Source organism: Danio aesculapii, chromosome 9 (genome assembly GCF_903798145.1).
Source record: "Danio aesculapii chromosome 9, fDanAes4.1, whole genome shotgun sequence".
Taxonomy (NCBI): Eukaryota; Metazoa; Chordata; class Actinopteri; order Cypriniformes; family Danionidae; genus Danio; species Danio aesculapii.
Window position 1 is genome coordinate 35,369,900 of NC_079443.1, and position 11,914 is coordinate 35,381,813.

Below are 11,914 nucleotides of genomic sequence, written 5' to 3' on the forward strand. Positions count from 1 at the left end.
TAATTATGTTATCATCATTACAGCTTTAACCATACATCAGACTTTGACCACCAATGTTCCGACCACTGCGGCCACCCCTGAAACCAGCTCTCCTCCAGCCTCTCCTGTCACCCCCGGACCCCCAGAGCGGGGCAACTACAATGTCACCAATGCCAATGATACTGTCTGTCTCCTGGCACGCATGGCCCTGCAACTTAACATAAGCTTCATCTCAAGCTCTAAGGGCAAGGTACGTACTTATTACTTTCACTTTTTGTTAGAAGCTTGAAATATTTAGCTAAATATCTCCTCTTTTATCAGTGTATCAAAACACAGTTGTATGCTATTTAAAAAACATTTTAGGTGACATTTTAATACCATGCTTTTACATTTCCAGCTTATGAGTTTTAAATGAAATCTATGACAAGCAATATTTATATCACTGTTATTAAAAATCTTGGCTTGTTGTGTAAATAAAGGGATTTCCCAGGATAAAAAGATTTGTATGCAAGTAATTCAGATTATTGAAGGTACGGTCCTCATTTGTAAATGGGTCAAGGACTAAAAGGGTTTTTCAAGTGTTGAAATGATGAAAGGGCATTATAGTTTACATATTTTCTTCATTGAAATGTTCCCTGTTTATTTTTTGTGTGAGCTAGAACTATTGAAAATCACACATCATTAACATGATTTATCAAGGCATCCACTAAAATGTTACTCAGTTAATTCTCAATCCAAATTCTTCAAACCTGTTTCATTCATTTGTCAGCAAACTTTCTAATAAACTATAATAAAATGTTTGTATAATCACTTATTTTCACACTGTATATATTTATAAGCAGGGTGTTAATTACGGAGGGGTTTGGGGGGGATTGACCCCTCATTAACGCTCGATCACCCCTGAAGGACATCAAAACAAGATGTATTGGGGGTTAGCCCTTTAAAACTAAGAAATAACTTTCTTCAATGTTGGCTTTCTTAAATATTAATAATTAAAATGTATAACATAAATATACATTTGACCCCCCCTCACCATAACGGTTCATACCTCTGTGATGCATTCAATCGCAGCAATCAATGTAAGGAAAAATATCTGAAACTAGCAGTTCTAGAGATAGACATAATAAGTATTCATAAAACACGTTTCTTGTAAAATAGGTGTTTATATTATCTGCATGTAGCCTAAAAAAAAAAAATAGACACATAATAACTGTTTGACCTACAGTAACCTCTAAAATAGTCACTAAATATCCCTCAGAACACTGAACATGTATACATTTTATAAATAAATAAGATGTAGTTTAAATGCATTCATCAATTTGATTCACTGAAGCATGTATTACCAAACTACTACAGAAAAAGTTGACCCCCCCCCCCCATCGTCAATGTATAATTTGCACACTGTGTATTAGTACAAGGCAGTATGCATTTTTATATACATTGTTTTTGTTACACTGAATGATGGAGCATTATTTCACTCCTACATTTACACAAAATAGGTAATTTGAAACATGTAAAGGGTTAATTCATTCCAAATAAGTTCCTCACCGTTTACTCTCCCTCAAGTAGTTTTAAACCTTTGAGTTTTTTATGTTGAACACAAAATAGAATGTTTTGAAGAAAGCTGAAAAACTGTAAACACTAACTTCCATAGTAGGAGAAACACATACTATAATGTTAATAGTTACAGGTTTCCAGCTTTCTTTAAAATATCTTCTTTTGTGTTTAACAGAAGAAATAATTTCATGAAGGTTTGAAACGGTGAGAAAATGATGACAGAATTTTTGGGTGAACTATTCTTTTAATGTAGACTATATGCTTTCTATGTATAGAGCATTTTAAGAGATGTAAACAAACACAATGATCCCAGTGTATGTCCTGTTTTACATTTTTTAATTTCTGAAGCCAAAAAGAGCCACATATTGATAATGTTATGATGGCTGTTTTAACATTAAGTTTTGATTGAATTGCCTCTTGTTACAGTTATGAAATAGTTTGATAACAAGCCAGAGATATTCATGGGCCAATGACCTGACCACACTGAAATGGTCTATATAAAATCACTTTTGTAAATGTAATTCGGATTGGCTACAGTGTGCCTCATCTAAATGTAAACTTGTCTTGCATTTCAGCCTGTCCAGGAGGTCTTGAACTTGCATCCAAACCTGGTTAAAGTCTCTGGATCCTGTGAGTCGGACCGTGCATCTCTGATTCTCACAGAGGACAACATTACCCTGACCTTTGGCTTCTCTTTAGTAAGTATTGAATCCCCTCCTTTTAGTTCCCATAATGGCACCCCATAAAATGACCTCTCATCATCACATGTAAAACATGTTTGTTTTCTTTTCAGAACTCCACATCAAACAAGTATCATCTTAGTGGTTTGGAACTGTCAGCTGCATTGCCTGATATGACTAGTAAGTCAAAATTAAACATATGATAGAAGGTTTCGCTTTTTTTGTAGTTGTGTTTTCTGAGAAATTGTATGAATTGTTTTCTCCAGAAGGTCTTGTGATTAAAAACAACACGCTGAACTACATGGTGGGAACGCTGGGCCACTCTTACATGTGTCAGAAGGAAAAGACCTTGAGCGTCACACAAGATTTCTCCCTCAACACCTTCCAGCTTCAAGTGCAACCTTTCGGTGTCAAGGGAGATTTTGGAGCAGGTGTGTTTTTCTTTCTCCTCATACCATTTCTTAGTTTTGTCCTTCAATAAATCTTCTGGTTTCAACACACAAGAACATACATGCATTTAATGCCCTTTTATTATGTGTCAGTAATAATAGCTTGTGCACACCAGGATGAATTTTGTTCACGTTTATTGCTGAACACCTTGGGACTGAATAAAATGTGCTAATGTGAGTGTGCACACTCGCAAACGTGCAAAACGCAAAGATTTTAGGCTCATTATTTGGTTTAGTACACAATTTAATAAGTAGTCCACCAATGAGATAGACCTTTTTCACAAGACTGTTATGACGCATTTAACAGTAATTATAATCTTAAATCCTTGAAAGTTTTCAATAATTTGATTTTTTTTTTTAATGTATGAACATTTATATGCATGTATGAATGTATTATATCATCTTTGTGTCAAATTACAAAAAAATTACTGTTTATGCGAGGTGTTTTTTAATGCAGCGTCTATGGGACAGAGTAAATTTGACGTTATTCTCTCCTCTGGCTGTCGTCATCATCAGTCTCACACTATTTTTTCCCCCTTTTTCTGGAAGTCTTGATAACACTATCGTGGAGTTTTATTTTTATTATTTCAGCAAATAGGATTGTAAAAAATATTTGTACTCTCCGATTACCTGCGCTCGAAGTTTACCCAACTATGACGCCTTCTGCTACTGAGAAACCCAGAAAAGGGTCTACTGGCACTTTTGTTCACATTCCTGGAGTTGCTAAATTTACAGTAAACACGACTTAGTGGTGCTCAAGCACAAAATGGTCTAGGCGAGCACTCGTTCCTAATGATGAAGAAGATGCATTGAGGCGAGATGAATGTAGAGCTGCATGTTTCATTGGAGTCTGAATACAAAATCATGATTTTGCGACTACAAAATGATGATTTTGCGACTCTTTTGTGTAACAAGAGATTGTCAGATATGTAAAGTTATGCAGCGCCACCTGTACCAGTGTATTTCTGTTTTTCATTAAGCACCATCTATAGTCAGAGAGTGATTTTGCACGTTTACTCTGCTCATCGCCAAAAAATTGCTTTGGTATGAATGCCAAAAAAGAAACAAAATAAGATTAAAATAAAAAAAAATTACAAGTGAAAATCGTCCCACTATGCACAAGTCTTAAAGGGATAGTTCACCCAAAAATGACTATTTACTCACTATTTACTCTCTCAAGTGTTTCCAAACTTTTATTAGTTTCTGTATTCTGTTGAACACAGAAGATATTTTAAAGAAAACTAAACCTGTAACCATTGACTTCCATAGTAGGACAAAACAAATGCTATGTTTCCAGCTTTCTTCAAAGTATCTCTTTTTGTGTTCAACAGAAGAAAGACACTCAACAGGTTTGGAACAAGTAAATGATAGAATGTTTCATTTTGAGTGAACTATCCTATAAGACGTTACATAATAAACTAAAATCAAACTCCTCTTTGATATAATGTGAGTTTCAGGCATTGAAACGCATTTCTTCTCTTGATGTAAATGAAATGTAACAGCCTAGAGTAATTCATCCGGTCATATATTTACTATACTAAATTACATCTAAAACATTGCATTACTTCCATACGTTTATTGCCTCCTTTAAACAAATATCTAATTTGTCTCAAATTCCTCATTTATAAGTCACTTTAGATTAAAGCATCTGATAGTTTCATGAACTTGAATGAATAATGTGACTAAGTACTTTATTTGCTTTGCTGCTTCTCTTTATTTTTTCCTCTATTCTAGCTGAGGAGTGTGAGCTGGACGAGGACGATATGTTGATCCCCATCATTGTAGGTGCTGCATTGGCTGTTCTAGTGCTCATAGTGATCCTGGCGTACCTGATCGGCAGAAACAGGAGTCACGCCGGCTACCAGACCATCTAAACTCCCCTCGTGATCATCTTTAAGCCAGGATCTGGAGATGCCACTGATTTCTGCTCTAATCTGGACTGCAGCCTTCTAGTTTTTAACCTGCCCTTCCCTCTGCTGGTGTCTCCCACTGCCTCCGCTCAGGTGGATCTGAACTTTCCTGGACTTTCTGTTGTATTATGGTAAACATAGTATAATTAATTCATACTAAAGGGCAAAAGAGGGGGCTGTAGGTCAAGCTTGTTTTCAGGAACCAGATTAATCCTATCTATCTGTTGTGCCATTTAGGCTTAATCTGGGTCTCTGAAAACATATGAATTGTTTTTGGTACCTCACATTCTTCAATTTATTGTTGTGTATTTATTTATATAACTAGGAGGATTTAGGGAAACTGAGGATGGTTGTTACTCAGTCTAAAAGGGACTACATATTTGACACTATTTCTTTTGGGTTGATAGTTGGGATTCTAAAAGACAGGTTTCCTTCTGAGATTCACCAGATTGGAGAACATTTTATTGTTGTTAACAAAGCCTTGCATAACAGTTTTGACTCAGATGTTAACTTTAAGTTTTAATAAGGAAAAGTTGGCCCTGAGAGAATTTATTTTCTAGAATAGAGTACCTGTTGATTGGGTTGTTCCCCCCAAAAAGGCAGCAATTACTCACCATCAAGTGGCTGCAAACCATTTTTAGTTTCTTTTGACTGATGTACATAAAGATGTTAAATAACTTTAGAAACCTTTAGCCAATCATATCCATAATAGGGAAAACATAGAATGGAAGTCAATCTATCGGCTATCGGTTTCCAACATTCTTCTTGATGTCTTTTGTGTTCATTAACAAAAAGAAACTCAAAATGGCTGAGTATATGATGACAGTTTTAAGTTTGGGGTGATTATCCTTTTAATAACACTAAATGTTTTTTTTTGTGTCCCCTCATACTACATATCAAAACTATATAACCCGCTTGCTTCCATTTAGCATGGTATTTGCAGACATTCAGAAGCATTAAAGGGAAATTCTGCTAGATTGCTGAAATATAGTTTTGCACTACAGGATGGACAAAGGGTACGATTCACACTGACATAAGCAGAAAGTTCTCAGCAACTTGAGGTAGGTTTAAATTATTATGGACCCAGGTAAATGGTTAACTGTTACAAACACAAGGAGTGCACTGAGAGAAACACATTTTATGTTACGGTAAATGAATCCCTTCTTTATAATGGGCGTTCATATGAAATGACTGCATATGTGGAGTTGTTGTGGATATTGAAGTGCTGCCTTGATTGCTGTGAAGTTCATATTGTTTTAAGGGAATGCGATTCTAAGTTTCTAAATAAAAATAAAAGATAAATTCTACGTTCCACTGGTTGTACAGTATATGTCTTTTTAGTTAAATATTGACAGTAACAATGAACATAAAACTATGAATTGTATTTCTGCTACTGAATTAAAAAAATGTTAGCTGTGGAAAAAAGTTAGAATTGTGAGATATTAAAGTCACAAAAATCTTTTTTTTTTAATTATTTTATTTTTTTTATTATTTAGTGGCACGAAATGGCCTTCCATAGAAAACTGCTTCGTATCTGTAACAGAAATCAAATAGACCAGGAAGAAATGTTTATTGTTCTTAAAATTCCTCAAAATATCTTTTAAGAAATCTTTGTATTTTCAGAATACGGTCATAAAGATTTTGTAACATTTGTTTTTGCCAAAAATAAGACCTTTCTGAAGCAAACAAAGAAACGACGGCTGAAAATTAACTTTTTTAAAATGGAATATGACCATTTTTATAAACTAATAATAATTCTGTTAGTTATACAATTCTTAGTGAGCATTACACTTCATTCAAAAATAAAAAAGAAGTCTTACCATCTCCAAACTGGTAGCATATTTTAAAGAATTCATGTAAAGCATTACCATGCAATTACTTTTTGTCCAGATATAACAGAATAACAGACTCATATCTTGCGTGTAGTCAGAACTGTTCACCATTTAGTTGCGAAGGATGGTTATTGGCTCTCAGAAGTAATGTTATTTCTACACATCTTCCTGAGTTTGGTGATTGTTGCTGTAGAGAGACCTCCTGGCTCCATAAAGATTTTCTGAACACATATAAACATCGTTTAGAACATGGGTCTCAAACTCAATTCCTGGAGGGCCGCAGCTCTGCACAGTTTCGCTCCAACCCTATCAAACACAGCTGATCCAAATAATCGAGGTGATCAAAAGAGTTATGAACACCTTCAGTAGTTCGATCAGCTGTGTTTGATGGGGTTGGAGCAAAACTGCAGAGCTGCGGCCCTCCAGGAATCGAGTTTGAGACCTATGCTTTAGAACAACATCAACTCTGTACATATTACTTAAATCAACAGAATGTACCTGCATGAATGAGTGGCAGTTCTCTACATACTCTCCACGAGTGATCTGTTTAAAGCCTTCACAGATTTCTGGTAGACTCTTTGCCTGTGAGATGAGGATCTGATTGTGTCGAATCAGAGTCAAAGCCACACGGAACAGAATCTTGGATCCCTCATAGAACAGACAGTCCCATATTCTTAGTACCGTCTGAGAAAACCACAATGGTAATCATTTCATTTAACATCAGTATCACACTTATAATACAATATTTTCACAACGATTGAAAGTTGTTGCATGACTGCTGAATTTTTGAAAGTTTATCACTGATCCATTTTCACAGTGAACAGCCTTTGACTATATTCTCACCTCTACAGGAAGGATGTCAACATATAGGCAGATGAACCAGCGCGAGACCACCAGGGTCCACATTACATCATGCCGAATCATGGTCTGCCAAACAGAAGGAGCCTTGCTTTTGACAAGCTCACCAAGCACCTCTTGATCCACTTTAAGCCCCAACATTGTTTGTGTGTAATAATCTAAATGAAATCGCACATATAAAAGGAAATCTATACAGGAATTACACTGTAAAAATATGACAAAAGTCATGACAAGTTGTGTAATTTACTAATGTGTATTTTTCCATTGTTGTGAGATAATGTATAAGATCATGTGATCCAGAAGTGTATTAGAGCAACATGCTGTGATTAATACTGTGTGATTATTAGCCGGTGTGCTCGAAGTGTTACATGATTTGCGTTAATGTAATAAATTGGTATTTTTGGAGCTTTGATTCTTGTTGAATATATTTTTACATTTTAAGTCATGACAACAAAATATGTGTTTGTGTTACGTTCGAGAGTTCACACTTAGCTGATGACTGATGATAAAGTGTGTTTGGCATGCAGTCCTGGGAGAGAGCCCTGAGCTTATAAGAGCCTCGAGCCTGGGGCTCCCTCCCGTTTGCAGGGTGAGAGGGGAGTTTGAGCTCAGGTAGGTTTCAAGTACTACTCTGCTAATTTATGGCTAATGACAAATTAGGGTTTGCTATGGAGAGATATACTACTAATTAAGTGCTCATCTATGGTGCCAATTTGGTTTGTTTAAGTCACCTACTGTATGTTGCATGCAAGACTGGGAGAAAGCCACATGAGCATGGGGAGAACATGTAAACTCCAAACAGAAACGTCAACTGGACTGATCAGGACTTGAACCAGTGACATTCTTGCTGTGAGGCAACAGTTGGGCCACCCTATCAAGGTAAAGGGAGGAGGAGTAGGGGCAGAAGGGGGGATTCTTCAAGACAAAGATGACTAAGGTAAGAAAGTGGTTATTTATGGTGAGTTAGGAATCATCTGATTGGCGAATCATGTGTTAGCTAATGCGGGACCGGCTGTGGTCAATCATAAGCACGTGATCCTCTCGAAGTGAGTTTATAAATAAACTTCACTTATTTGAATAAGTTAGTCAGGTTTCAACTAAATTGTAAGTTATCCAGAGTTTAACTTAATATTTTTAGTCAGTTTGATGTAAGTTGAGGCAGCATGAATATTATACAGGCGACATATTTGAGTTACAAAATTGCATTTTTAGATGTCCTTGTACAAAACTGCATAAAACTAATTTAAAATAATTCTGAGCATATGTTAATGTAACCAATATAAAAGTATAATTTTTTTTTAATTTGAAAAATCTCTATAAATAATGGCAAAATGTTAGGTTAAATTACTGATAACAGTAGCCTAAACCAATGCCCAAACAGCTATAGCTATTGGTTAACATTTCTCTCCACAACAGGATTCAGGTGCTGTCATCTAAATTAAGGTTGCTTTAAAGGTTGAACAATTAGGCTTAATATAATGATTAACTTGCGTATTATATTTCTGAAGAAGTACTGGCTCTAGTGTGCAAATGGATTTTTAAATGGATGCCTCATTAACAGCTGTTTCTATGGACCACTATGCGGAATTGATCTGCCATATTTGAGTGTACCATAGTTACACACATGCATGAATATCTATATCTGCAAAAGACTTGAGCAGATGAGTTTTGCTAAATTGATATTGATATAAATTGATAAAATAAGATATAAGGTGTTCAATATTTGAAGTGGTTCAAAAAATGATCCTAACACAAGAATGTGTATTGATCAATAGTTTTAGGACAACTCTGAGGAACGGTGATGATCCACTTCAAATGTTGACTATTGTATATATGTCTGTGATAGTATATAGCAGGTGAAAATGACCGACCTGGTAAGATCCTGCCGATTAAAGCATCCATTAACCAAAATGACTTCTCTTCATCTTTGGTAATGATGAGGAGGTAGCCGGCAATAAAGTTCATTCCCTAAAAAGGCAACAAGGGATACATTTCAGTACCTGATTTGACTGCAGACAAGTACAACAGGTTCCGTCATAATATTGACAGGGTAAACAATGTAAAATTACAGCAGTGTTTTGCTTCCTCACACAGCATACTATTCAGTGGTATCTTTACACAACAATAGTTTTAGATTCTCATCTGCAATAGGAAGTTTAATACATCCTGGGTTCAGGTTTTACTTCAGTGTCTATACAGTAGTACCTGACAGTAACCAACATCCTTATTGTGGTGTCCGTAAGCCAGAAGTACATTAAACAAGGCTTTCTGTAAACATGACTGGGAGGAGTCATGAAACTGAATGTTGTCAGGGAAGGTTCTGTGCATATCTGGGGAAAATAAAGTTTAGATTAAAAAAGAAAACAGGTCAGAAATAGATTAATGATTGGAGAAATGACTTACCAGCATGGATGACCTCTTCTATTTTAGGGTCATGCTGCTCTGTCTTTAATAGAGACTGATAGTAGCCAGGATTCCTTTCCAACTGGTCTTGGGCTCCACTGAACGCCATCCAGATTTCGGTGCGGTGTTCACACGGAATCCCTTTCCTCACATATCGCTTCACTGCAAGCCAAAATGACAACATTCAGTCATTCATTTTCTTTTTGGCTTAGTCTCTTTATTAATCTGGGGTCGCCACAGTGCAATGACCCGCCAACTTTTCCAGCAAATGTTTTACACAGCGGATGCTCTTCCAGCTGCAACCCATCACTGGGAAACATCCATACACACTCATTTACACACATACACCACACTCTCAGAAATAAAGGTACGCGAGCTGTCACTGGGGTGGTACCTTTTCAAAAGGTACAAATTTGTACCTAAAAGGTCCATATTAATACCTCAAGGTTACATATTAGTACCTAAAAAGTACAAAAGTTTTTCTCTTAAAATTTATAGGTACTAATATATACTTTTGAGGTACCAATATGGACCCTTCAAGTACAAATGTGTACCTTTTGAAAGGTACCACCTCAGTGACAGCTACCGTACCTTTATTTCTGAGAGTGTACACACAATTTAGCTTACCCAATTCACCTATCCCACATGTCTTTGGACTTGTGGGGGAAACAGGAGCACTTGGAGGAAACCCACGCGAACACGGGGAGAACATGCAAACTCCACACAGAAACACCAACTGACCCAGCCGGGGCTCGAACCAGCGATCTTCTTGCTGTGAGACTATTGTGCTATACCCACTTTTTTGATGCTCCAGAAGATCTAAGACGATGCAAAATTTATATTAAATTCACCCACCTTTCAGATTCTTCTCCATTTTTCCAGTGCCCTGCAAAAGCTTTGACCACTTTTCGGACCTTCTAGTGACAACAGCTAAATAGTCAGACATCAGCTCCTCATAGGATTCGTAGTTGAAATCAGATCTCTTAAATCCATATTGGTCAACCCTACAGAGACATTTTACAGTTGAAGTCAGAATTATTAAACCCTCTGAATTATTTTTTCCCCAATTTCTGTTTAACAGAGAGCAGATTTTTTCAACACATTTCTAAACATAATAGTTTTAATAACTCATTTCTAATAACTGATTTATTTTATCTTTGCCATGATGACAGTAAATAATATTTGACTGGATATTTTTCAGGACACTTCTATACAGCTTAAAGTGACATTTAAAGGCTTAACTAGGTTAATTAGGTTAACTAGGCAGGTCATTGTAATTAGGCAAGGTTTTGTATAATGATGGTTTGTTCTGTAGACTATCGAAAAAATATAGCTTAAAGTGGCTAATAATATTGAACTTAAAATGGTTTTAAAAAAATTAAAAACACATAATTTTGGGAAAGATTTAAAAAAGAAAAAATCAAAGGTGGTTTAATAATATTTTTGAAACTGCATGTCAACTGCATGTCAGCTCTCTCTCTCTCCCTCTCATCCTACACCTAAAAAATATTTTGCTGCTTATTTAAAGTGAGTTGACAACTTATGAGACAACTTAATTATTTAATGTTCAATCTACTTAAATTTGTAAAAACAAATAAGTTAACTTAATGGATTTGTGTTGGGACAACATTAAGGAATTGTGTGGCTTTTTTACAGTGTAGAGTGCTAAACTGTTGGTGTTTTAATAAGTTGTACATTTAAGCTATACAAAGTTTGTTTGCTAATGCTAGAACATAATTACCAACCATAAAATTTCCGAACTAAAATACGACGGGTTTAAAATAATTTTCTTTAATGGACATTTTTTTTAAATGTCTTTTTGCTCTTTTAACTACGCAAACATCACCTGACCTACATGTGTTTTGTACTATACTACGTTACCGTTACAAGGCGAATTGTTATTTTAGGTAGCTAATATCACTTCTTCATATAAATATGAAGTTAAATTCATACCTCTGACAGTCGCTGTTGTCTGAAGTAGCGGGACATTCCGTGCTTTGTTCAGAGTGATTCTCCATGTATTTGCGTCTCTTCCACCGGACAGTAACTGAGTAGAGCTGTTAGTGTAAACTCCTCCCACACCTGTCATATGCACAGGTTATTCCTTTTACCTGAACAACTGAAGGCTATAGGCGTAAGTAAATATATATTCTGTTCCTCATTATTCTTAGAAGTATGTTTTGAATTATAAAATTGCAACAATAATCAACGTATTAGATCAATCGTAAACTACCTTAAACGCTGAA

General features: G+C 35.8%; 2 protein-coding genes across 2 annotated transcripts in view; one reads left to right on the plus strand and one right to left on the minus strand.

Moving 5' to 3' along the window:
• lamp1b (lysosomal associated membrane protein 1b) overlaps positions 1-5,889 on the plus strand; it is a 9,809-nt gene extending 3,920 nt beyond the window's left edge. The window contains exons 2-6 of the mRNA XM_056465594.1: positions 24-229; positions 2,112-2,234; positions 2,330-2,396; positions 2,483-2,647; positions 4,400-5,889. Of these exons, the coding sequence (XP_056321569.1) occupies positions 24-229; positions 2,112-2,234; positions 2,330-2,396; positions 2,483-2,647; positions 4,400-4,539 (701 nt within the window). The 3' untranslated portion in view covers positions 4,540-5,889. The remainder of the gene's footprint in view (positions 1-23; positions 230-2,111; positions 2,235-2,329; positions 2,397-2,482; positions 2,648-4,399) is intronic.
• A 167-nt stretch (positions 5,890-6,056) lies between these two features.
• grtp1b (growth hormone regulated TBC protein 1b) lies at positions 6,057-11,704 on the minus strand. Its single transcript, XM_056465006.1, has 8 exons — positions 11,622-11,704; positions 10,524-10,672; positions 9,669-9,830; positions 9,471-9,595; positions 9,137-9,233; positions 7,251-7,423; positions 6,906-7,091; positions 6,057-6,628 (listed from the first exon to the last, which is right to left on the minus strand). Exons 1-8 carry the CDS (start codon positions 11,684-11,686, stop codon positions 6,536-6,538), a joined length of 1,050 nt encoding a protein of 349 aa, XP_056320981.1. The 5' UTR covers positions 11,687-11,704; the 3' UTR covers positions 6,057-6,535.
• Positions 11,705-11,914: the final 210 nt, after the last annotated feature.

Coding starts and splice junctions, on each gene's coding strand:
- grtp1b (XM_056465006.1), bottom strand. CDS start 11,686: ATGGAGAATCACTCTGAACAAAGCACGGAATGTCCCGCTACTTCAGAC. Junction 9,831..10,523: donor AATGGAGAAGAATCTGAAAG/GTGGGTGAATTT, acceptor TTTGGCTTGCAG/TGAAGCGATATGTGAGGAAA. Junction 7,092..7,250: donor TTGACATCCTTCCTGTAGAG/GTGAGAATATAG, acceptor TGGTTTTCTCAG/ACGGTACTAAGAATATGGGA.